The sequence below is a fragment of the Gopherus flavomarginatus genome, chromosome 3, assembly GCF_025201925.1.
Source record: "Gopherus flavomarginatus isolate rGopFla2 chromosome 3, rGopFla2.mat.asm, whole genome shotgun sequence".
In the NCBI taxonomy this organism is placed as follows: Eukaryota; Metazoa; Chordata; order Testudines; family Testudinidae; genus Gopherus; species Gopherus flavomarginatus.
This window is the reverse complement of record NC_066619.1, coordinates 133,998,967-134,026,569: the sequence shown is the minus strand read 5'-3', so window position 1 is coordinate 134,026,569 and position 27,603 is coordinate 133,998,967. Positions and strand designations below refer to the sequence as shown.

Below are 27,603 nucleotides of genomic sequence, written 5' to 3'. Positions count from 1 at the left end.
GGGATGATAGTTCCTATGTCTAGATACATTTCTCTTTTTTAAAAAATCTGAAGTATTGGCAGGGAGGAGAGAAGAAAAGAGGAGAAATCTCTCTAAACATTTTGTAAAGGTAACCCTTTTAGAATGCTTTTGTTTGAGGTGGCATTCAAAGGAGATATTTCATATTCTCCTTAGGATTAAAGGCCGTTAGGCTACCACACTCACATTATCTGGTTGATCTATTGAAAGGAATTCAGTGTTTATTTCTGCCCTGCAAACTCAGAAAGATGCTTCCTGGCTCCAGAAGAACAAAATGGCTGGTTAGCTCAAGGTATCATCTGTACTTTCAGTACAAGGAATTCTTTCCCTCTCCTTTCCTTCTCCTAATGAAACAGCAAGAAGAAGAAAGCAGGCGGTTCCACTTGGATAAACCTTTGAGTATGTCATCTGAGGAATTCACCCAACGACTTAGTCCCAGTGAAAAGTGAATAATATAAAGATGGTGCATGTGACAGGCATTAGGCTCTTCTGATTTCCCCTCTCTCTCCTCAGGGTAGCTGTATGCTGCATATTGTCTTAATTGACCATAACTTTGCCATAGTCTTTCAAGGATACAAGGCAAAGCCCTCTCTGATTTATAGGCCTCTTATGCACCATTTGGCAATCGACACTGTGGATGCCTTCTTTCCTTTGACTGAGAGGATGAATCAGAGCTCAAAACGCCATTGTTCTTGTGCAACATAGATATTTTATGGCTCTCCAGCTGTCTAGGCTATGCCATTGTTTATCTTTTTCATGAATACGATCTGGACAAAATGCAAGGAATGCAACAACTTCCTGGTATTTATGGAATATGGCATTTATTTTGGTATAACAGCTATGTCTTTTCTTGGTATGCCTTTTTCTGTGTGAAGATACTGTATTATGACTCCACAGAAAAGAACCATTAGTTCTGATATTCTTCTGTCTGGAGAGCTTCTATTTCAAAAAGTGTTACTTCAATTGTTAGGAAATACAACTCGTGCTGGCTCAAAAACATGGTTTTGTGAGTGGTTTAAAAACATTGGGGTGACTTCTATACTTGCTGAGGTGTCAATAGGAAAGTCACTAAGCTCTCCTGAAGATTCAATTGACTGTGGCTGCACTTAGCACAAGACCGATATTTGTCTTTTCAGTGCTTTTGCCTCCAGGTTTAAATCCTGGCTGTTTTGGAGAAAATTCTTGAGTTTGTGAGATTTGGGCTGAGCTGGAAGAATTATTCTTGCCCCCACACCAATATTTGAAAATTAGCCAAATGGATGTGTTTATTTTCTTCTGTTGCCAGAGCCATGGTCTAGGGCAGTAGGCATCTTTGCTGGCTCCTGAAGGTTTGCCTGGCATCTTTTGGCTGCACTTCCAACAGGGGAAGATAGGGAGGCCACAGAGTCTGCAGAACATTCTGCTGGGAATCAAGATCCAGAACTGGAGGAAGGTAGCTGAAGCTGAACCCTCCCAGTATTTGCTTGTGCCGATGGGTTGAGACCTTAGTGCAGGTTTTAAAGCAGGTGAAACAAGCAGGCAACATACTTACATTCTTAGATCTAAGGCTTTGGAACTTTTGTTTGGTGCCTTTACCATGGTGCAGGATGGAGGACAGACCCTGCAGCAGTGCCTCTGAAGGAGAGAGGCCTTGAGAAAAAGGATAAGATCCCCTGGGGAAATGCTCCTGCAGGTCCCCAAGGTCAGAGAAGCCTGGTTTAAAAGTCCAGTTTAGAAATTTGGGTAAAGAGTGTCTTTAATTTTTGTTTGAAGGATTCTTGCTCCCTGTTTCAAAGCTGGCAAGCTCTTCAGGAGGGACAGAGCTTAGACCCAACTACATGACTGATGAGTCTGATTCTGCCTCATCGAGCCACAATGGTCTGTGGAGTTGGATCCAATGGAAAATGGTTCTCCCCATGGAAGAATAATCTTAAGCATCTCAAATCTGAGAAGCCATGCTCAAAAACTTTTATAATGCTAAAGGCAACAATCCTTCCAGATGAGGCAACACACAAAAGTCTAAACAACTCTAGGGCTGCCAGAGCTTACTACGTAGTCCTCCTAATTTTTCAGCAGAAACCCACTTGAGGCTGGGAGTCAATCATTGTGGTGTTGGAATGTGCAGCAGCCCTGAATTATATACAAACTCCCACTTTAACATTCAACTTTTATTTTTTTTTTCCATTATTATTATTTCTAAAGGATGGATTTGAGCATAAATGACATCATACTCCTAAAACTCAGCCAGGTTTTAAACCAAGGCCAGCTCTGCTGGGACAACCAAAGTAGACATTCATAGCCACTCTTCTAATCAGCAACCTAAGGACATGTCTATAGGGGAGAGAACTGACTTATGTAGCTATTCTGCAATAACTACTTCAGAATAGCTGCCCATGTAGACACACTATTCTGGAATAAAAATAGGCTTGGAAGAGTTAGATTTTTATCTGTAAATGCCAGTAAAAGTCAATTTCACCTTACACATACAAACGGACAAAAAAATATTTCCATTGATGATGACAGAAATGTACAGATAGGTAAAATAAGAAACATGCTGCTTGAGAACTTAAGAGTTTGATTTAAGGATATTTACTTTGTATATTTTGACATGTGACATTGATTTGAATGGTTATAAAGCTGTAGATTTTTTAATCTTAATGGCTGCTGTCATTAAATTATTTTCTGATTCCCCCCCACCACTCCTGCAACTGTGAAAATTTAAAAATCAGTAAAAAAAATGCTTAAAAATAAACAAACATCGATATTATCCATTGAAATTATACAAAATATAGAAACTGAATTCTATCATGCCTAAATAAAAGTTACCTTATTCTGTGAGTGGCGTAATTATTCTGTAATAAGAGTCACTTTTAGTCTGAAATAGCATGTCCACATGAGGGAGTTATTCCAGAATCAATAAATTATAGTGGAATACCTATGTCGGTCAATTTTCCCCATGTAGGCAAGCCCTTAACCACTTCTCAGTAACACATCATGATCAGTGGATTTTCTCACTCATAACACTTTCTGCCCAACCTTTCAAGACAGGCTTAGTTCTTTCCACTTACTTCTCAAAATGCCAATTAGATGTTGTCCTAGACAAGCATTAATACATTGAGACACAAGGACATATTCAATACTGCTGGTCCATTGCCACTCCCCATTACAATACAGTTAAGTGTGTCAAGAGAGAGAGGTTCCACAACTTCGTAACTACTGCTTGCTTGCTCTCTCCCCCACTCCTTTTCCTTACTCTCTATTTCCTCATTTAACCTGACAGAGGGGAGAGGAGGATGGGAAATTCCTTTTAGAAGGTGACTTTGTTAACCATTCTGCACCTTAAAGACAATGGTAAAGAGAAGTCAGATTGTTTCTCCCTGCATTTCCTCAGGAAGAAGATGTTTCAGACCTCTCAAGTCTTGCAGCAGTGGCATCTTTCTTTGTTTTGATAAAGTTGCACTAACAGCCATGTTGGTGCCAGTCTACACAACACAAGGTGACCAATACCATTAAAACAAAACAGCTCCCCATCCCCAATGGCTTCCCATTAGAGATCAGCCTATTCTCCAATTGCACAGCCACTATCCTCTAACAATGCCCTTCAATGCTATGGACTAGTAAAGAACAAAAGGAAATTGCATAAGGATCTCTTTTCCTCAACCACTGCTAATATGAATAGTCAAGCAGTGGGTGTGGTCAGCAGCTTAATTCTCCACACTACTGACACCAGAAACGTAACTCACCAGATCTACTGAAACTCCTATGAGCTTTCAAAGGGCAACAAAGAATGGTTGTAATTTCTATTTTCCCTCCACCAACATAATGCATGCTACACATGCAGCAACTGCTGCCACACACCTGCATCCTCATTATGGAAAGAGTCTTCACTTCAACGAGAAAGCAAGATCTGTAGGTTCTTCAGAACCTCACTTGGCTGCAGACTACAAATTCTGCTTGAAGACTGAACCCCATCCACCATGGTTTCTTCTATATTTACTTATCTTTAAATTATGTGCTCTAGTATAGCTGATTCCAGGTAAATGTCTTAACTCTCAGATTCTGGCTTCTAGCCAGACTTTAAAACAACGGATTAACTATCCTATGGTTTGCAATGAAAAAAATATCCCACCACAGGAAAAATCACTTGCTTTTAACCAAATCTAATCTAATTTTTCCTTGCAGCTATAAATTCAATCAGAGTGCTTCAGTCCTTAACTTTAGCCTCACACATATGCACATGCACATGAGAATTACTGATGCAAACCTTTTGTACAAAGATGATTCTGAAAAAAAATATATATGAAACATTACAAATGGGCTTGATTAATACTCCACAGTTTGCAATCAGAATCAGTAAACAGTTCCTGGAGAATACATTGCCATTTTTAGTAACCATAGTATCCCCCAAAATATACTAGCAGCAACATGATTACTGTTTCATAACGGCTTTGACTTTCCTGCTATTATCCCAGTCTTGCTTTAGCACATACTTTCTATCAGAATCCATTCCAGGAAGCATATGGCAATAGAACTAGGTCAACCATTAACCAAATAACAGGAAGCTGCTCTGTAGAGCACACCCTTCAAAAGCTTGCTTAATGAGCTAGCTCTTCAGAATGTGTCCTTCAGTAAGGCTGAAGCTAACAGTTCCAGGGGACTTCTTTAAAGCTGCAAGGTCACCCAAGTTTGAAAGCTTCTGGTCATGCCCGATTTAGAATGGTTGAACTCATTTTTAAGTACAAAAGCATCCAGTTCAGAAACAGAGATGATGGACTCCCCCACATCTGAGCATTTTAGACTGGCTCAGAGAACAGTAGAGAACAGGCTCCAACCGTTCCTGCAGTTTGTGGATAAACACCATCCATCCCTCATTACTCTACATTCCCATGATTTCATCTTTGAAAACATGCATCTCTCAGTGTAGAATAGAATACCATGGGGAAGGTGTGTTACCATCTCTTCTTATTCAATACTTCTCCTTCATAGGCACACAAGTTATCTCCCAGATAAGCAACCCCTGAATCATTGCGGCATTTCCAAATATAAATTTTGTTCAGGGTTTGTGATCAGTGTTTTTGACTAAGTTCTTCACGGTTTGATTTTTTTCAGTGATCTGTATCTATCTCAATGGCATGATACAAAAGTTAGTGATCTGTCAAATATTCCATTTTCTGAAAATAGGGAGGAGGGAAAGGAGAGGAAACCACCAGCGGAAGTGCTGGGAGGCAAGATGGCGGCGGGCACGGGAGCTGTGCACCGGGCCGGGGCCCTGAAGCAGCAGAACAAGCTGCACAAGGGGCGGAAGCAGCGTGGAGCTGCCCAGCGCCGGGCGGCAGGCCGCGTCCCCGTCAAGACCCTGAGCCGCCGCCGGCGGAACCTGACCAAGCCGGACCGGAGGCACCAGGCCTGCAGCTCTGCAGGCAGCACAAGGAGGCGGTGCTGGCAGAAAAGCGAAACCTGGGCAGCAAAGATGGGCCTCCTCACCTGGTGGTGGTGGTCCCACTGCACGCTGTGGTGGTCACCCACGATGCCTTGAGGTTGCTTCAGAGTGACGAATCTGCCCTGGTGCATAAGAATGAGAGAGCAGAGGGTTTTGCGCTGGTCTGCCCCCAACTTAAACAGTGATGGCGCATTGTGACAGGACCCATGGGGAATCTTCATGCTGCGTTAAACCTGGCAAAAGCAGCCGATACCCTGCTGTTTGTACTGGATCCGCTCGATGGCTGGGACAGCACTGGAGATTACTGCCTCTCTTGCCTCTTTGCACAAGGGCTCCCCAGCTAGGCCCTTGCTGTCCATGGAGTCGCTGACCTCTCACAGAAGAAACAGAAAGATGCTAAGAAGAAATTGGGCAAAGCCATTGAGAAACACTTCCCAGAGGCCAAACTCTTCCCCCTGAACACTGAGCAAGGGTCTTTGTTGTTGCTGAGGCATCTTGCTTCCCAGAAGCAGCGGCACCTTGCTTTCCGTAGGTGCCTATCTGCTTGCCCAAGAGGCTGAGTTTATGCCCAGCCACAATAGTGACTTGGTGGGGACCCTGAAGGTATCTGGCTTCGTTCGGGGACGGACCCTCAATGTAAAGAGCCTGGTGCATATCATGGGACATGGAGATTCCAGATGAGTCAGGTTGATGCCCCTCCAGACCCCTTCTCTTTCAACCCCCGAGTGGCTAAAGGCCAGCAGAGGAAGGGCCAGGACATGGAAATACAGGATGATTCTGTAAACGGTGCTGTTGAGATGGAGGAAGTCATTAAGGTCCTGATGAAGGCAGATCCTAGAAGACAGGAGTCTTTGCAATCAGAGGTGATTCCTGATCCCATGGAGGGGGAACAGACCTGGCCCACTGAGGAGGAGCTGAAAGAGGCAGAAGAATCCCCGAAGGAAAGGAGGAAGGTGGTGAAGGTCCCCAAGGGAACATCCAACTACCAGGCTGCGTGGATTGTGGATGATGGAGAGGATGGCAGTGAGGAGGAGGAGAACATGGAAGATGAAGATTTGATGGCAGAGGCTTCCCAGGTTGGGGAAAGCAGTGAGGAGGAGGAGCTCGTAGAGGAGGAGTGTGAGACCATGACTGTAGCAGAGTCTGCTCGGGACAACCGATACGACGAGAAGCTGGATTAGGATGAGGAGCAGATGTTGGAGAAGTACAAGCAGGAGAGATTGGATCAAATGTTCCCAGATGAGGTGGACACCCCCCGCAACTTGCCTGCCAGAGTCCGGTTCCAGAAGCATAGGCGCTCAAGAGTTTCCGGACTTCTCCTTGGGATCCCAAAGAGAATCTCCCCAGGGATTATGCCAGGATCGTCCAGTTCCAGGACTTCTCCCGAACCAGGATGCATGTCTTCCGGCAGACAGAGAAAGAGGAAACTGAAGGGGCCGCGGTTGGCTGCTACATTACACTTCACATCTGTAGTGTTCCTATCTCAGTGATGGAGAGTTTCAGGGAGGGGCTGCCTCTGGTCCTATTCTCACTGCTTCCCCATGAGCAAAAGATGTCTGTGCTGAACTCTGTAGTGAGGCGGCACCTGGGCAACAATGAGACAGTGAAAGCCAAGGAGGAGTTGATCTCCCACTGTGGGTTCAGGCGCTTCCGCGCCTCCCCTCTGTACTCGCAGCATAGCTCAGCTGATAAGCACAAGTTGGAGCATTTGCTGCGGCCTGATGCAGCCCTGGTGGTGACTGTTTATGCTCCCATCACTTCCCCTCCCTGCCTCGGTGCTACTGTTTAAACAAAGGAGTAATGGAATGCACGACCTCATCGCCACAGGCTTTCTGCTCTCAGTAGATCCAGACAGAACCATCATCAAGCGGCTGGTGCTCAGTGGTCACCCTCTCAAGATCTTCAGCAAGACGGCTGTAGTGCAGTACATGTTCTTTAACAGAGAGGATGTGCTGTGGTTTAAGCCGGTGCAGCTGAGGACTAAGTGGGGCCGCAGAGGACACATCACACAGCTGCTAGGGACTCATGGTCACATGAAGTGTCATTTTGATGGGCAGCTGAAATCCCAGGACACGGTGCTGCTGAATCTGTACAAGCACGTCTTCCCTAAATGGACTTATGACCCGCATGTGCCGGAGCCGGTACCGTGGGTGAGAAACGAACAGTAGCTCCCTGTGCAGGAGGTGGAGATGGAATAACCCTCCAGGCCTAGCGTGCCTGCTGTGGTTCGCACCTCCTGCACCCCACATGGGTGCTTGGCTGTTCCAAGCCTTGTGAGAAGTAGGGAGAACTGCCCTGGACTTGTTAATGCGGTGCCTTTCCTGGGGTTTGTGTCCAGCATTCACGCTGGCTGCAGCAGCAGTAGATCTGGCTCACAACTGCCTATGCCCTGGCCTCCAATGTCAGTTTATTTCAATGGTAAATATATCTTCACCGCAAAAAAAAAAAAAAAAAAAAATCATCACTGTTGGCATCTTCAACCTGTATTCTACTCAACACAATCTTACCAGTCAGTCACTTCCAGAATGCCTAGAGTTCAAGATTTTTATAGAACTATGTATAACACAGTGATTCCAGTCTTCCAGTTCTGTGGTCCTGCTCTTCTGTTTTACGTGTGCTATCCTACTAGAATACTGTGTGCCATACTACATGCAACACAGAGGCCAATAAAGAGAGGCTGTTTTATCAGAAACCTACAGTTATTATTACAAGAGCCATGGAACAGAAATTCAGAAGATGACATGGGATGAGTTTAAATTTTGATGACTAATAGGTAGCTATATATACGCACTCAGCCCAGCTAGAGTACGAGATGAGCTGAGGAGTCCAATCTCTTCATGGAAATAAAAAGATCATTTACCAAGTTTCTATGTACTAGTATATAACCCGTAAATAATTTTGTACATGGTAGTTACTGAAGCTTCTCAGATAAATGCTGAGATAATATAGCTGCTGGATTGCCATAAACCACAAACAAGTATTATACTTTGAGAGCTTTAGATGAAGTCACTACCAAGCCATGTGAGTGTAATCAAAGCATAATGTGGAACGTATGAGGACATTAATGTTAGTCTTGTGATATCTTCAGAATAATGCATACTGACTCTTTTTATGCTATGTTCCTTATTTTATTTTGGGTAATATTTTTATGTAACTGCACAATGTCTTCTTTCTAAAGTCACTACATTACAAATCTTCACTTTGATCTCCCACATCACCACCACAGGCATTAGAAACCACAGGGAGAAGAGATCTCCCAGGAAGGTATGTTGTCATTATGTATAGATCACAATTCCTACAGGAAATCGCAGAGTCATTCATCAAGACATCCTTTGCCTAGCGTTACCTGTTTTGATGCCAGAAACAAAAAAAGATATCTATTAAGAACATTCACTTAGATGACTGCTCCACAACACTGTGCCATGAAGACTCGCTATGATCTCCAAAATCCTTAAGAAGCTCTCTAGCATCCTGCCTACTCAGTACTTAATAGGTCAGGCCTATTCCTCTGGTGTCATGTACTGTGGATTTCACTGGTCTTCCGGACAACGATTGTAATTCCTAGTCATCAGCTAGAGCAAATGATGATAACACAGAAAACTGCCAGTATGTGTGATCATATGTCCCTGCAGATTGCTTTACATCTTAAGCCAGAGCTCCTTGCTGAAACAGGCTAACTCAATGGAAGACTGCCAACTTTGCTATGGGTAAGATATTATTTTAGATGTTATTTATAATCAGCCATTCTCACAGTGAACCACATTTTTTGTTTTAAAAAAGTCAAATAAGATTTCTTTAGAGCATTTCTACAACACAAAGAAGTTTAAAGGAAAATATCCCAAGCAAAAATCTGGGAACAACATGAAACATTATTTCTTATTTATGATGGCAAAAACACACCTGATTGTGAGTTCATCCAAAGTGTGCTAGGAAGTTGTCAAATAATACTGAAAACACAAGACAACCAGCCAATGGAAAACAAGGCTTTGTAGAGTGAGAATTATACAAGAAGTGATGAAGGAACCATATCTTCTATTATTAAAGTAAGTTCTCTTGGCTCAGATATATCCTTGAACTGGCAAGTACAGAAATAACTACTGCAACCTGGGATTATTTTATATAACTAAGAAGTTCTACATTGGGAAATGCCATTCCAGTTCCAGATAAATTGTTCAGTGTCATTTTTAGTTGAGCTTTAAAAACAACCACAAATATATACTGTAAGCACAAGTCCTAGACTTGCAGTACTTCAACCAAAAATCTTCTGAATGGAGCCAGTGGAGTGAGCAGAAGGATGAAGGGATGAAGTTATTAGAGCACAGAACAAACAGTCTTCCTAGACAGATCTCATTTTATGTACATCTCCTCCCATTCCCAAAATGCCACTGGAAAAACATACCTGTGGGTTGATTACTTCTGTCATCAGCTCTCAGGAACGTCTGAAACTAGTCATACCTTGCAGGGCTACCACAAAACAGCATCCAAGACAAGTATTCATTCAAGTTAGGCTTTAATAGTATTCCTTCAAAATCCCACTGAACAGGCAACTGAAATTGAGAGGGCTCTGGTTATGAAGTACAGCTCTACCATGCCCATTACTGAGTAAGCTCTGGTATATTCCATGCTGTGACTACAGGAAGGTATCTCCGTTTTAAAAAAAGAAAGAAAGACATTTCCTATTCGGCTGACAGAAGAATCCACAACACTGCAAGCCACTAGGTTTTTGCAGTCTGAGTCAAAAGAGTGCCTGGCAAGTTCATTTATGAAGTCTCCTCCTGCAGATTTATTCACTCCAGTGATTGTATTTGGCTTTTAAAATCTAGTAGCATGGTTAATTTGCCTCTGGCTTTTACAAAAAGGGAAAAAGAAATCTTAAATTGTAGGACTTCCCTGTTAAGAGGGAAAGCAAAGACAATTGTGACAGTTTTCTATGTTTACTTAGCAATTATATAATTGCAAAGTCTATGCAGTATCACTTGCAATATTCTGTACACTTCTTCACTTCACAGCTGCAGTACAATGTTCTCAAATGATTACTGCTTTTGAACAAACTGTCTCTGCACTAAAGACAAAAGGATCTACAATGAAACTTCATCTGAAGCTCAAGACTCACATGACTAAACCATTCTCATTCTCCAGATTTGTTCAACCCCCCCTTTTTTACCCATCATACATGCTTTTGGAGTATACTTCAGTTGTTTAAAAAGACAGGTTCAAAAAAAGAAAGAAATGAAATCCTGCTGGGCTGAAGTTTTCAGATGACAAAGCACAAGGTAATCATGTAATACTGAAATGAAAGCAACATAAAAGGAGAAGATGCAGAGGGAAAAATCTATTTAGGCTTCCTGCACTGGCATGAAATGGCTGCTTTCCTTCTTACTGCCAGCTCCAATGCTTCATGTTGACATTACACATCCTGTACTGTAGATCCACCCCCATGCTGCTGCTTGCCCAACAGAATTATCTCCTGCGTCACAGCAGTGGTAACAGGAGTGCTGGCTCTGCAGATCTGAAAGCACCATTTCAATGCTTAATACATGCAGCAACTGGACACATTACCAGATATTCTTGGTTGGTTTGTGCCACTCTCAGCAATGCATTACTCGGCCTAACTTCTGTTAACCAGATGGTCTGTTCTTCCCTTGGGATCAAACCATTAAACTTTATTTTATTAAATTCTATCAAAACGCAGGGACAGTTTACAGCAGAATGTCTGGTTCATCTCCAACAGGGTTGCTAAGATAAAAATAACTGGAAATACTGCTTCACACCAACAGGGAACAAGATCTTTTGGAGTAAATATTTAAATGATCTGCCAGATTAAGTACCATAGCAGTATAACCACATGGATAGCAACTTATATTATGTACATACACACACCTCTAATTACAAAGGGTCTTGGTAGCATTTTCCCTGATCAATTTTCATTGACAACTACATTAGCATCTATCATAATCACTTATAATTCAAACTCAGCTCTTTATAAAGTAACTTGTCAAAATCCCCAGCTTCCAGAAACGCCATTATAAATACAGATGATATGAAGTATCTCAACACCATCTACTGAGCATACACTCAACAGAACAAAGGGAAAGTTCTTTTAAGCTTCATCCTTATATGAAATCACACCTCAGGGATATGCAGGCACTAAATGAAATCCAATTTAAGTATTTCTTAGACAAATGCTAAATTGCACTCCCCCACCCCCAAACCAAAATACAAAGTGTGGGAATTCAAAACAGGAGAGTTTGAATAGAAGTGAAAGAATTATCTATTGCATTAGCATTTGTTAGACAGTGTAAATGAACTCCATCAGAATCCCCACCTGCAAGCACCAATGAACACCTTACGTATTTAGGTGGGAGCTGTTGAAAATTAAGTGCATTTCACATTTAAGATGTCATTTTCAAGTGCATCAGTGCAAACCCCAAGAGTCACACTCTATGGAACTAAGGGTCTGGTCCGCCACACATTTACTCTCATGAGTAATCATACTGAAATTCAATCAAATCACTGGGACAGCTCACATGAATAAGGGCTACACACAAATAAGCTTTTGCAAGATAAGTCTTCATCTTCTGCTGTTTTCCATCATGCTGTAGTCCAGAACATGGAAAGGTAGCAAAGGGATCTGACCAATTAAAAAGCCATCTGAATACGAAGCTTCCTCTGATTTTGGGGGTAAATTTGTGGGCTACAGAACAGCAAGCATCGCTGTCAAAAGGCTGCTTATTTCACTTGTAAAGAAGACTAGAAGTTCTCACTATATTTAAATGGCAAGTGTAAGAATAACCAGGGTAGCAATTTAGCTCCATCTACCTTTACAATTTCCCAGCTAGAAGAAACTAAATGTTCTCGATTTTTTATGTCCCAGTTAAGATACTACCTCATCATAATCACATGACTGAACTCCATTGCCATGGCACACTAAACTTCAGTATATGGTAATGAACCCTCCAGAAAGTCATTCCATAATCTGAAACATCATCTACCCTTCAAACACACTAAAAATAGCTTACTCACCCCTTGAGGTCTCAACAGCCCATCTGATATTACAGTACAGTATTAGCAAAACTAAGTAGACATGAACTCTCAAAATAAACATCTCCACAGAGAAGATCAGAACACAGGTAAGCAGACCCTACGTTACTGTACATCACTGAAGCTACATGAATAAACCTATGGAGAGACATTTAGCCCTGGAAAACAGGGAAGGACAGCCAAGTGTTTAAACGGTGCAAGTAAAAAGCAGAAAAAGTTTCATGTTCATTTGCATATAAGATTTGGTTTGCTCATTTCAAGTCAATCAATGTACCACCCTGCCACTGCAACTTTTGATTCAAGGCTTTAGGTTGGATTGCATTTTCTGGTTGTGAAACCAGAATTAAACTATTAACAGTTTTAACGTGATTCCTTGTGACCTCCTGATAGCTTAGCACATTGAAAGCCTTATATTCCTCCTTATTGAGAGCTATGGAGTACACTTGGGAAGGGGGAGTGGAAAGGAAGGTGTATGGTATGCTAACAGTTGTGTTATTGCTCTGTAATCTGATACATTAATTTAAAAAATATTTTCAGGTGTACTTATTTATTCATATAGTTGGGAGACCCCAGTATATTGACTCATTCCTCCCAACAGTTTCAGCAAGTAATAATATTTTGTCCTTGAATGAATCATCTAACAGATCTTACCTGATAATAGAACCTCTGATGGCAGAGTCCACACACTCCCCAGAAGGAACTTTTTCTTTATCTAATGGAAAGTGTCCAGTAAACTAATTGCTTAGCTAGTCAGCTATAACCTCCAAAGAGGCATGCTTCTTATTTTTCCTATCCTACAACCACTGGGCCAAGAGGCCAGAAGAGGCATTGTATATGTTGATTCACTTAATGCTGTAAGTGATATTTACCTCCAGGGGGCCTGATAAAGTCATAGTCTCTCCACATAACTACTATCATACACAACGCTGTTTCACACAATATGCTTCATCATAGACAAGGGAACTTGACCTCTCTGTGACTTGACAAAGCTGAAAGCTGATATACTTTCTCCCCCATTCCCTCCCCCCAACAGAAGATAAAAAGGTCAATAGACAAAAAGGAATTGATACAAGTAGACTTGATATTACATGAATTTAACTTTCAGATACACTTCTGACCAGGAACTGAAGCACTTCCTTGCTTCATTGTAAGCTCTGGCCTTTGGAACTGTACTAAGAGGATAGCAACCATTTAGCAGTCAGGAGCTAATTAATTAGACTGAGAACTCTCTGGATACTCTTGTAATATTTAACACTCGCTAATTTCCTTAAACTGAATGGAGGACTGTCCAAAATACCTGAACGGGTCCTACTACACATGTGGGTTTCAGAATCTACCAATAGTGATACCTCTATATCCTGTAGCCAGAGCAAATTACCAAAACAAAGACAAGCAAGAGAAAAACTGAAATGCAAAGACGAGAACTTTCTGTTCACCAGAACAAGACAGTATCAGTATTTCTGCCTTTTTCCTCCCAATTCTCTGTCATTTCACCCCCTCTCCGCTTTTCACAAAACAAAATAAACACAGAGGAATCAACTGATTCTAGTAGAACAGCAGACTACTTACACATACCCCTTTGTTGCTGCTCCCTCCTGAGCTGCTCAGCCCTACCAAGCCACTTCCAAATAAAGAGTTACATAGACACAGTGTATATATTTTTAGTCTCCTCTTCCATACAAACCCTAGCTAGCAATACACATCTGAAAACAGATGATCAGTCAGCACAACTAAAGGTTCACTGGATGAGTACTTGAGTGGTAGCCCCATGGTGCTAAACGATAAATAATGAAACTTGTAGACTTCTATAGCACTTTCCATCCCAGGGTCTCAGAGAGCTTAACAAGCAATGGTCCAGATTCTGCTCCTCTTGCACACAGTGAATAATTCCTTACTCTGAAGGGGATGCTAACTACCGTATTTCTATTTCAACATGAGTAAAAGTGGCAGAATCTGGCCCAGTGAGTTTAGCCTCTCAATATCCCTTCTGACATGGATAAGTGTTATTTATCCCTGTTTTTTAGAGTGATTAGGGACAACATTTCCTGAAACAACCACTAATACTGGATTCCTCAGTTCCACCAGAGATCACTTCAACCCAATTTTCAGGAGCATTGAGCTACCACAACCCCAGCTGAAGCTGATGAGAGTTAGGAGCGTTAGAACCTCTGAAGAAAGCAGGCCCAAAAGGTCTGAAGTTAGGCACTTAACCAAAAAAAAAAAAAAAATAGTCTGGCTACTTTTGATATTTTGGTCACAAACGATTTGTCCAGCTTCACACAGTAAGCGTCTGGCAGAGCTGGGAACAAAAACTCATGTTTGACTTACAGCTCTGTGTCTTAACCATCATTCCTCCTTACGATCTCAGACGTTTATAAGACAGAATGGCCATACAGGGTCAGACAACGGTCCAGCCAGCCCAGTATTCTGTCTTCAAACACTGGCCAATACACAGATGCTTCAAAGGGAATGAACAGAACAGGCAATCACCAAGTGATCCATCCCCTGTCATCCAGTCCCAGGACCTGTCAGTCAGAGGCCTAGGGACACCCAGAGCATGCAGTCGCATCCCCAAACATCTTGGCTAGTAGCCACTGATGGACCTATCCTCCATGAACTTGTCTAGGGTTTTTTTTGAACCCTGATATAGTTTTGGCCTTCACAACATTGCATGGCAGAGTTCCACTGGTTGACTGTGCGTTGTGTGAAAAAGTACTTCCTTGGGTTTGCTTTAAACCTACTGGCTATTAATTCCATTAGCTGACCCCTGGGGTTTCTGCGTTATGTGATGAGATCAATAACACTTCCTTATTCACTTTCTCCAACCAAGTCATGATTTTTATAGACCTCTATCATATCCCCCCTTAGTTGTCTCTTTTCTGCGCTGAACGGTCCCAGTTTTTATAAACTCTCCTCATATGGAAGCTGCTCCATACCCCTAATCATTTTTGTTGCCTCTCTCTACACTTTTTCCAATTCTAACATATCTTTTTTGAAATGGGGCAAACAGAACCGCAAACAGTATTCAAGATGTGGGCACAACATGGATTTATATAGTGGTATTATGGTATTTTCTATTATCTATCCCTTTCCTAACGGTTCCTAACATTGTTCGTTTTTTTGACTGCTGCTGCACATTGGGCAGATGTTTTCTGAGAACTATCCACGACTCCAAAATCTCTTTCTTGAGTGTAACAGATAATTTAGATCCTATCACTTTGTATGTATAGTTGAGATTATGTTTTCCAATGTGCATTACTTTCCATACATCAACACTGAATTTAATCTGCCATTTTGTCACCCTGCCACCCAATTTAGTGAGATCCCTTTGTAACACTTTACAGTCAGCTTTGGACTTAACTGTATTGAGTAATTTTATATCATCTGCAAACTTTAACACATCACTGTTTACCCCTTTTCCCAAGTCATTTATGAATATGTTGAACAGCACTGGTCCCAGTACAGACCTTGGGGGACCGTGCTATTAACTCTCTCCACTGTGAAAACTGAATACTGACAAAGGAAACTCTTTGTTTCCTGTCTTTTAATCAGTTACTGATCCATGGGAGCACCTTCCCTCTTATCCCAGGATTGCCTACTTTGCTTAAGAGCCTTTGATTAGGAACCTTGTCAAAGGTTCTCTCAAAGTCCAAGTACACTTCATCCACCCTTGTTCACCCTTTGTTGACGCCCCTCAAAGAACTCTAACAGATTGGTGAGGCATGATTTCCCTTTAGAAAAGGGACTCTTGTTGACTCTTTCCCAATATATTGTATTCATCTATGTATCTGATAATTCTATTCTTTAGTATAGTTTTAACGAGTTTGCCTGGTACTGAAGTTAGGTTTACTGGCCCATAATTGCCAGGATCACCTCTGGAGCCTTTTTTTAAAATTGGAGTTACATTAGCTATCCCTCAGTCATCTGGTACAGAAGGCAATTTAAGGGATAAGTTACATACCACCGTTAGTAGTTCTGCAATTTCATATTTGAGTTCCTTCAGAACCCTTGGTGAATACCTGGTCCTCAGGACTTACTACTGTTTAATTTATCAGTTTGTTCTAAAACCTCCTCCTTTGACACTTTAATCTGGCACAGTTCCTCAGCAGTGAGGACTGATGCAAAGAATTCATTTAGCTTCTCTGGAATGGCCTTGTCTTCCATGAGTGCTCCTTTAACACCTTGATCATCAATGATCCCATTGATTATTTGATTCCTGTTTCTGATCCACTTTAAAAAAAAACAGAGATTGGACTGTCCACTTCATATACTGGTTAGCAGAAACCTTCAGGGAATTAATCAACTTCATGAGTTATTCTAGAACTTTTGTTTAGCCTAAGTTAGGAAATGCGGAATTCTTGGAGCTGTCAATTTAAAATAACAACAGGAGGAAGGAGGCAGAAAGGGAAAAAATTGTTTTCTTTTAGTTTCATCACCAGACAGCTGAACTCTGACATTCTGACTGCAGTGAGCCCTTTATTAATGATCCCTTTCCCAGCTAAACACTAAATTAAAGTCTTCAACAGATAACTAACTTTCAAGTAGTTAAAAGGTAAATATACCATGCTCTACAAGTAAAATGGCACTGCCCTCTTGACCTGAATCTCCAAGCACAAGAACTCTTGCATCTTGTATTTTGTTTACCTTTTTAAGCAATAATTCAAAAAATTTCATTTGCAACAAGAGTACAGGATTTTGTTTTCTTCTCCCTTCCCCAGACCCCCCACCTCCAATACATACACACTTCTACCTTAGCCAATAATCAGAGGCATTTTGGCAATATGTGGAAGCCTTTTATGGGCCTCCTACAACAAACCATCATGGTTTGAATCCATTAGCATTGCAATCAATTTCCACTTTGTTGTATTCCAGCAGTTTTGGCCCATGTAATCTCCATCCTGAATGTTCAGGAAGGTAATTCATCTGATGACCAGTGATGTCATCCCAAAGTAACACAGTTTGACCCGAAAAGACACAAGGGAAGGGGAGTTTGCTCATTCAGCTGGTGCAGTGAAGCCTTTACTGTCCAGTAGATCATAGAAAGATACACCCTCTCTCTCTCTCTCTATATATATATATCAGAAAATTCCATTTTTAGTATGTTTCAGTAAAGTCTTCTCCCTCATTATCACAAGCACAGATTTCTCTGTCTTCCTATATCATTCTGCCTCTTAACATCTGCTTTGTTTTGTCTCACAAATCATTTTAATGCCTCTCTACCCCACGCAATTGCTCTATTACCAGCAAGTTTCCACTACACATAATTACGGCATGCCTTAGCCTACTTTTCTGTTGGCTGCACAGCCCTGCCTATTTTCTACTAGTGCTGGTGCTACTGTTTGCTTTTCCTGACACTCTAATCCTTGCATCCTTTGAAGGCCTTATTTCCTCTACCTTGACAGCAGCTAGGATTCTAATTCTCAGGTCCCTTCCAAAGCTTTTCATTAGCAATAGCAATGCAATGGTTTAAATATCCTATTCCTTAATCTTCAGATCAGGATCGAAGATGTGCTTGTAAGATCTCTTGCAAACATGACATATTATGCTGCTACCCATTCCTTTTCTTAACAATTGGTAAAATTATTAAACTGCAAACATATAGCATTAATCAGAGAAGGGAAAAGGCAGATCCACAATGTATGGGGTGAAGGTTAATTGTTCCCCACACCCACAAGATCCTGGGAGAGTCCCAAAGACATCAGCACAAACCTAACAATTCAGTTTTACCTTCTTCCCAATTAAAAATATAAGCATCATCCACGGTGAAAACTGGATTCTTAAATTGACAGGCCTACTCCCTTGTGGTGATGCAGGTCAATCAAGTGCTTCTAGAGCTATTTGGCTTTCACTACGTTAGCCTTGAAATGGTCATTACCCAGTTAAGTTTTCCATAAGTCCTTTCTAATCACTGATGACATTGTTGCTGTGACTACAGCTCTTTGCCCAGACTGTATCATCAAGCTTTTATTCTTAGAAGGAATGTATGCGACTCCCCATCTGGGAGCAATAGCTATGTGCCTCGAGATCTCTTGCCGCTATTCTCTTTTAGCACAAAATAGTCCCAACAGCTCAGCTTCCTTGAGGGATCTTCCCAGCCCACCCTTATCACAAAATACTAAGCCTTTACAACACCAGCCTCACCCAGTTACATCATGAACCCCCTTCAGGGGCCAACTGTGCATGTTCATCTTCTACGGTTTCACCAACTGCATGCATATTGTCCAAAAACATTGGGGTTTTCAGCACAAGGAGAAATGGGGAGGTCAGAAGACACAGCTTTTTGTTGCTCTATCTGGGACTGACATTCAATTAATTGGAAAAAAGAGAGCGGGTTATGTCTAGAGAATAAATACCAAGTGGTCCTGACCTTCCACCATGGGGGGGAAGTTCTTTCCAAATATAGCTTAAGAAAAGTTTCTTCAATTAGCAATTAGTCAAGAATGGTTTGAGAATATTGCAGTAATAAGACAGTGCCTCAAGCTGAACAAAGCAATGCTACCAATGAAAGTATTCTTGCTGAAGATAGAATACAGTAAAAATAAAAACCACAAATGAGCCTGCGTACTTGCAAGTATCTGGAAAATGAAGATCCACTTTTGCCGTATCTTAAAGCTTCTCTAATGCTGTGTTGGTACTGCAACACAAAGCTTCACAGAACTCTAAGACAACAATGGCAAAATGTTAAATCTTGTGGTCTTGTTTCGAAAATTAAAAGAAGAAAAAGAAAAAGAAAAAATAACCTCATTTGACTTTTCCCCCCAGTGTTTTCAACCTCCCAAAAATAAGCTGAGTAGACAAAAGAATGCTTCCAAAACACAAGGCATAAAGGAAGTCTGAATTCTTATAAATCAAGTCCCCTCATTTGGAAGCTTCTACTAAACCCTTTTCACTACAACCAACAAGATAATTAACATAAGTCAAGCTATCTCCCTTCCTCCCCCTTTTTCTTCTTTCAGCACTGGCATACAAACCATGCTATTTTAACTTCTTTCCTGTTCTCCCAGTTCTTCTGGAACATTTTATTTTCAACAGTCAACTCGTTTGGAGAAGTGCCATGCTGAAGTTCAACCGTTTACAATGTTAACTGTGTCTCTGCCAGCAACTGAAGACTTGCATCACACCACCTTCTTCAGACCCTCTTAGATTAAAGAATTTGTGTTCCTTGGTCTTAAACATTTTAGAACATTTAAGCAGTCTTAACTCTTACCTCAGCCCTGTTTTTTCTTTAGAATTACTTTCGCACATTTTATAATAAAGTGGGCTCCCCTCTTTCCTCCCCCCCAACATTCTTTAGCTAACACTTTCAAGGCTTGGTCTCCAAATCCAATGGGCTCATATTACATTTTACTATTATCCAAAAGATTTCCATAAGAATAATTTCCTGTCACCAGCGGGATAGTTCAATATGCCACTGTGATTAGAGAAACACTGATGTTTAGACTAATGGGAACAGATATCTTTTTGGAAGCCCCCAACTAGAAGTTCAGAACAAATCCACTCTCTTCATTATTAATGAAAATTATAGAATTCTGTCACTGGTAGAAGACTTGGAACAGTTTATAAAATATATTCTCTCAGTCCAAGAGAAGCTACTGGAACCTTCCAGATAAATATTGCTATAAGGGTTCCTCACTATAGCACAAAGCTCAGTAAAACAAATTAAATTAAAAATGACACAAAAGCTTGACGTGCTCTACAAACTTTTCTTCCCTACAACTAATCCAGCTCCCCAAATTACTCTTTGCAACATTTTAGCTTAACTAAGTGTTGTTATGCTTGGTTAGTATACAACTAGGAGTATATTTTTCTTCCCTGAGTTTGGTCAATTATAGATTTATAATAGGACAAAGCTGGTTAAGGAATAGTACATAATTATTTACCAATTTTACAGATTATGTCCTTCTTCCACAGTTTAAAACCTACAAAGCAGTGTGCTTTAGCTTAATTTGAGAAATTACCTGCAACAACATGCACAGATAGTATTACAGCAGAATAAAATAATCTTAATTCTTATTGTAAACCTCCATGTGCTTATAGAAAGTCTACTCAACCATCATAAGAGTAGCTTTTTGCTCACTACTCTGTCTCTGAGAGTTCAGCATTTCAAGAAGTATCTTTGTTTTTTGGAATAACCTTCCTCAAACTGTAGCTTGACCTATAATAAGATTTTAGTACTTCCTATTTCCTTTCTAGTGCTAAAATTAAACTGTCCATTCCTTAGGGCCCAGCATAACATCTGCCAGATGTCTAAGTATCTATGTGGAGCATTTTCTCCTAATACTTATCAGCCATCCTCACAATCAGTTAATGGCTTCCAAATACTAGTCTTCCTTTAAGTCACAAACCAATGCAGTAACATGATTAAATCTCTCTTTAGCTTTATTGAATTACAACAAAAAATCCCCCCTAAAAAAAATCTTACACTTATGCTTGTGATTGTTCTAGTTTCCATATCAACCAACCAATTTTGCACTCACATCAGATTGTTCACATTCTGAACTCATTATATATACACATTAATACTATTTTTTCTGGATAGTGAAACAGCATCTCTTCTCTTTATCAACTTGAAATATTCAATAGTGCTTTTTTTACATTCCATGTTCTTCAACAGCATAGCTCATGGTGAGATGTGCTTTTATAAGGATTATAATTAATCATTGTTTAAACCAAGGAACCAAGCATCAAAGTCAAGAGAACAACCGTGAGGTAACCGTATTTAGAAAATAAGACATTCTTTCCAAAGTTACTTTAAGGTTTACCATCTTTTCAATACTTATCAAGTCCATTTACTGTGATGTGAATTTCAGTTCCTGCTTGGAAATATCTAAGGTAAGTATCTTCACTAGAAGGAACATTCTTGTGAGAATGAGGCCATGTCCCTCCAAACATGAAGAATGTTGTATGGATTTTTACATTCACAGTAACTAATTTAGGATTTTCTACATTGCCATCACTATGACACGTATAGTCAGCCCTTCCTTAAGGTACTTCACCTTAAATCTCATACCTATTGCAAGATAACACTTTTCATGTTCTATAGCAATGGTTCTCAAACTGGGGGTTGGGACCCGCAGGGGTTGCAAGGTTATTACATGGAGGAGTCATGAGCTGTCAGCCTCCACCCCAAACCCCACTTTGCCTCCAGGATTTAAAATGGTATTAAATATATTTTAAGTGTTTTTTAATGTATATGGGGGGTTGCTTGCTATATGAAAGGGGTCACCAGTACAAAAGTTTGAGAACTACTGTTCTATAGCAATGAACTTAAGCTCAGAACAAACCCTTTGGTTTCTCTCATTTTAGAAATTCACTGCTTTTTTGGCTATGGAATGTATATATCTAAAAATAGTTTCACAGTTATAGGGATGGGAAAAGGACAATGAGAACCAGAATCAAACTTGTGGAATTAAATGAGGGCCTTTTCATTTACTTCAATGGTCATTGACTCAGGCCCATACCACTGATAGGATGGTAAATGAATTTTCCTTGTTTTTTATTCAGTTTCAGTGTAACCTTAAACACATCTGAAATTAGTGTTCCAAAGTTCATCCTACAAAAGTGATGTTTCAAAGAAAGACACAGATGTTTGCACCCTTTCAGAAACTGAGCCAGACACACTGGCAACCAGAACTCTGGAACGACACCACCTAAAATGTTACACGTAGAACATATTGAACATATACTACCATTAAAAAAATTGGAAGGCATCAAGAAAATGTTTTTAAAACCTCCTAGCAGCTAGAATCACCAAGTTCTACTCCAACAACTACCATCTCCAAGTATTTCAACTTTTGTGTGTATTTTATCCTACGACCACCATATTGCTTTCTTGAGCTCTTCCAAATATTCTGAACACAGTACAAAGCACATTACTCACACCTTTCTACTGACCCATGCTTTCAAACTGTATAGTGTAGCTCCTTTAAATGCTGCAGTGTTTTAGGATTCTGGTTTGCACTTTTGAAGAACTGCATAAACTCTGCAACCAATCTGCAAAGGTTGGTGGGGAGAGGATGATGGGACACTTGCCAACCTTTTTTTAAGGCTATCCTAAACTATTCCATATAAAAAGGTGAAAAGAAATAAGCTTTGAAGAAATATGCCATCATATTTTTTTTTAAGATCTTAGGTTTCCATAATGACATTAAAAATAAACCAGAACACCAATGTTGCTAGACCATTTCAGAAATAAGCATTTTTAAGACACTGAAAACATGAACGTTGTTGGATGTTCTTAAGTCAGACAACATGAAGAAAAAGAGAAACTTCAATGAGAAACCATATCTTTTATGATACCTTAAGAACCTTCACCTTCCTAGCCTGCCCCCAGGCACCTCTAAAAGCTTTGTGACATTGTAAACATGTAACCAAATTAGTTGGCAAAAATGTTTCATTTTAATGTATAATGTATCCTAAAGAAGGAATGATGGTGAGCCTCAGAAGTGAAAATGCTGAATACAAGGCTACCAACATTCCCTTAGCACCTTAATGACTGACATTTCATGGTGTTCTGCAGAAGAACCTGATCAGACTCAAGTGACAGACACTTACCTCCAAATACTCAAGAAAAATTAGGTCTTTGGCCAACTGAATCAACATCTCAAATCCCATGAAGTTCAACCAGAAAAAAAGTCTAAAAGATTGACTTCAACATGAAAATTGGAGAGAAAAAACCTCAGGATGTGTTTCTCTGTGTGGATGAGAGCCTAAGAAATTTCTTCCATTTCCTTATAGAATGAAGTCACAGAGAAGAACCATCAAAATGTTGCACACTGAAAAACTGAAGAACCCTTAAGGGAAAAAATAAACTATGATTAAGCCAGCCATTGCCAGCAAAGCTTCAAAAAATGGAGAGACATCCATAATGAGCACTTCCCATCTCAGCTTTGTCTACTGGGAGCCTGCTCTCTCTCTCTCTCTCTCCCCTCCATTTTCTGGTGGAGCTACAGAACATGACATGGCTTACCTGACTCAGATCACAGCTCTCTGCCAAACTAGTCACTTCCTCTTAGACATGCAAGCCGCTTCATGAGACAGACACACACGAAAAGCAGCAGCAGAAAGCCCCCAAACTTGATGGTCTTTCCAGTGGCTGACATTAAAACAAATGAAACTTTGTTTTGTTTAAAAAGGAGGAGAGGAGGGAGGGAGCCTATCATATCTCATCTATTGGGAGCTTCAGGAGGATCTCACTCTGTGTAGGGTAGAAAGTACAATGCTAAGAGGAAAAGAAAGGTTACTCCAGGAGACATAAAAAGCTTGGAGACTGTGTCTGCGGGGGGGGGGGGGGGGGGGAGCTTTGTGTTGTGGAGTCTGGACTGGAACCAAAGCAGACAGCTTGCAAATGGAGGACAGGGAGATAAAGGAAGGGAAAGGGAGAGGAGGGAAAGCTGCTGGGGGGGAGGCTCTTTCTTCCCTGTGTGACTGGAAGACAGAGACACCCGGGGAACTGAGCAAGAAGTGAGGCTCTTTCCTCCTCCTTTCTCTCTCTCCCTCAGAGGAGAGCAGGAGCGTGTGTAATGGCTTCTCCTCTCCAGCTAACGCTGTCCTCCTCCAAGCAACCCCCTTCAGAAACCACCAGCCCCCCCGGAGACCCCCACATCCCAACTTCAGGAGTGGCGGAGGGAAGGGGAGGCGAGGAGGCAAATACCTGGGCGAGGGACCAGCGTTGCACCAGGGGAGGAGGAAGAGGAGAGAAGGAAGGAGAGAAAGAAAAAGAAAGAGGTCACCCGACTGCCTGGGTCGTGCCAGCACGGAGCTTTTCTCTCCTCTGTGTCTCTCCCGTCTCTGATCCAAGTCCACACACCCAGGCACCATCCAGTCCTAACACACACACACATCCATCCATGCCCCCAGCTCTGCTGATCTCTCACTTATCGCCCCATATCGCCCCCCCTTAATGCAACAACAACAACAAAAAATTAATTAACCGCCTTCCTCCTCCCACCACCACCAGCACCTCCTCCTCCTTCTCCTCCTCCATGCAAGAGACTTCTCTCTCTCGCTCCCTCTCTCTTTCAAACAAAACACCCCCCTTTTTCTTCTCCTCCTCGCCTTCCTCCCTTGGCCGAATGAATGGATTTCAGAGGAAGAAGGGGTGGTGGAAAGAAAGGAAAATACGGGCGAGAGAGAGATGATCTCCCCAAAGCCAAACCGGAGATGGATTTTAATTGCAAGAACTTACAGTAGCGTCCCGAAGCTGCTGCTGCCGCTGCTTTCTTCTTCTCCTCCTCCTCTGTGTCTAGCTCTTCTTCTTGTGTTTGTTGTGGAAGTTGTTATGTGAGTCTCATGTGCTCCTTGCCAGGTCTCAGCAATGGAGGATCGCCATCTTTCCCTGCTTTTTCCCCCCTCTCCTTCACTGGCTTGCTGCTGCAGCTGCAGATGACCTGAGATATCCGTCTCTCTCTCCCTCTCTCTCTCACCCTCTGTGTCTCTCTCTGAATAATGAGCAACCAGAGGGAGAGAGAGAAAGAAGACAATCTCCTCTCCTACCACACAAAACGCAAGAGCACCAGGGGGTGCACGAAGCCTTTCTAACAACAACAACGAAGTGGAAGGGAAGAGGAGGAAAAAAAAAGAGAAGGAGAAAGAGAGAGGAGGAAAAGGCAAGAAGAGGGGGAAAGGGAGGGAGGAGAGAGGAAAAGAAAGAGATGGAGGAGGAGGAGAAGATGATGCTGATAGAGGAGGTGGTGAAGATGGAGGAGCCTAAGAGGAGGGAAGGTGGTTACAAAGTTAAGGTTTGGGACATGGAGTCACTCAGAGGCCAGCGCGAGGACGTGGAGGGGGGAGAAGCGATCTAAAGAGCTTTCCACTCCAAGCTGTTGCCTTCACACCGCCTCCTGCACAGAAGCGCTCATTAGCCCTGGCGGTGCTGAGACAGCCCGCTCGCATGGATCTCGCCTGCTGGGTCATAGCTTTCTACCAGCCCTGGCAAAAACCGGTTCCTGCATGCAGATGTGCCCCTAAGCTGATTCCCTCAGACACATCCATCTAGAGGCTAATCTTCCCCTAGCAGGGTAAAGAACATAATGGAGCTGGAGGTTGCAAAGTATAAAACCAGATTCACCACGTGGTTGGTTTTTAATCCCCCTTCCAGCCTGCATTTGATGTAGAGGAAAGAGACTCGAATTGTCCATTGCTGGCACGTATTTTGAAGTCTTCTCCCGGAAATAAAGACTCTGCCATTGCTAGTTTTTCATTACTCATAAGCATGTAGGAAAAAGAGAGCTTGTAATACCGAGCACCAACATTACTTTCTAGATCTGTGAAACGTTTTGACTGGGAAATTCCCCTACTTAAAATAACTTTTACACCTTCCAACCCAAGTTCTCTGCACGTCTGTAGCTGAACATTTTAAACCCTGGAAAGTAACAATCAAGGTTCATAATGATCAGGTGTCATGATGTTGAAGGCAAGAAAGCAAAGATGAAGTTGTTATACCCTGAATTTTTGTTTAGTGTCATTTTCAAAAAATCGTTCGGAGCCACCTCTTCTGCAAATGATTCCCCACCCCCCACCCCCCGCGCCACCCCTTCTTTCCATTCCAAATCAAAACCCTCTCCGGCTGCAATCTAGGGCTGGGGGGGGGGGGTACAGTCTCGAAAAATCAGTACATTGTAGTGATGCCAAAGCAAGCTAAGTGCAAGGACATGCCTATTCATCACCGGCATTTCTCTAGTTCTCAAGCTGTGTCGTGCTTTATATGCCTAGGAGAGGAAGTAGAACTTTAATTACAGGTTCTTTTGATCGGGCTTTAGTTTGGGCGAACAGGAAGAGCCCTTTTGTGGTTTGAGGGCGGGACGGAGAGGATCTTAGAGGTGCCAGGGTTTTACTAGAGCTATGGCGGTGGTTTATTACAGCTCTGTTCTCTTTAACATCCCAACTCAACAGCTAAGGAACAAGGCGAAATGGAGACAAGGGCTAATCAGATCGTGCCCTGTAACCATCAGACATGGAAACAACGTAGCGTCTCCCATGAGCTCATTCATCCCTCTCAGCTAAAGCAAAAGGCAGAGTCCTCCCGCTTAAACCACCAAAGGAGACTCCCCACCGAGCGGGGGAGGAGGATGGCTGGGCAGGCGGCGCACGGCGGGACTCAGCGGCTCTCCGACAAGCTCCCACTGACTGGTGGTCTCACGCAGACCAGTGAAGCGGACCCCTCCTGAGAAGCTGAGAGAGGAACATTAGGGAAGGGAGGGACCGGCTTTCCGGCTGCCAGGAGGTGCATGGCAGCAATCAGCCCTCGGCTTGGCAAGAGCGCCCGGCCGGCCGGGACTCTTACAGGATCTTTGACGCCCCTTCGGCGGCGGAGCGGATAATTTACCTCTGTCTTTAAGGTGAGGGAGAGAAGAGAAAAGACCCGAACCCCTGGCGCCTCTGTCAGGCTACACGCCACGGAAATAACAAGCGCACAGCGGGCTGGAGGCTCGACATCAAGCCTGGGACAAACACCTCCAGTGAGATCCTTTCTCGATTGCTGCTTTTCACTGGGGGGGGCCCCCAAAATCTCAGTCCTTGACCTTGTCTGGCCTCTCGCTCCTAGAATCCAGTTCCATCGGCAGGGCAGAGAGCTGCCGCCCTTTCCTTTCCCCACAAAGAGCACGAGGCTTGCCTATAAGACACAGGGAAGATGCAGCTGTTTCCCCCCTCAGATGTCTCAGGGGACTGAAAAGCGGAAGCGTTCGCTAAAATATCCCCTCTCAAATGAATGAATGAGCCTCCCATCGGTGGCCCTTAAGACAGGAGATGACACGTGTACTAATAAAAGTCAAGTTTTGCAGAAGGTTTCTTGAGGTGGGAGTTTTGGCAGGGATATAAAACCCTCCTGCCTCAAGGCACAAACTAATCCCTGGCTAATGGGGGTTAGGAAGACACTGTCCCTGTGGACAGGTTAATCCATAACTTCCTTCTGCAGAGTTTCTTCCATCTTTCTTTGAAGCAACTGGTGCTGGCCACTCTGGGAGAGAGGCTCTGGACTATATGGACCCCCTGGTCTGATTCTGTCTGACAATTCCTATGTTCCTGAAAACAATGCATCATGAAAAATAGAAATCTGGGGGAATTTTATTAAAATCTGCAGGTACTGCCATGCCCCCAAACTTTTAGATATCTACAGATCTCTG

At 42.2% G+C, this 27,603-nt stretch overlaps 1 protein-coding gene and 1 pseudogene across 6 annotated transcripts in view; one reads left to right on the top strand and one right to left on the bottom strand.

Moving 5' to 3' along the window:
• ZNF462 (zinc finger protein 462) overlaps positions 1-25,502 on the bottom strand; it is a 110,762-nt gene extending 85,260 nt beyond the window's left edge. For 2 of the 6 annotated variants that reach the window (XM_050948148.1, XM_050948155.1), the window contains exon 1: positions 9,837-10,832. Coding sequence is in view for 1 of the 6 variants with exons in the window: in XM_050948157.1 (XP_050804114.1) it covers positions 24,132-24,321 (190 nt within the window). In the remaining 5 variants the exon portion in view is untranslated. Of the gene's footprint in view, positions 1-9,836; positions 10,833-23,032; positions 23,272-23,447; positions 24,378-24,665 lie in introns of those variants that run through there. The other 4 variants (XM_050948151.1, XM_050948157.1, XM_050948152.1 and 1 more) reach the window with 4 other exon arrangements.
• LOC127048429 (pre-rRNA-processing protein TSR1 homolog) lies at positions 4,683-7,664 on the top strand (annotated as a pseudogene).
• Positions 25,503-27,603: the final 2,101 nt, after the last annotated feature.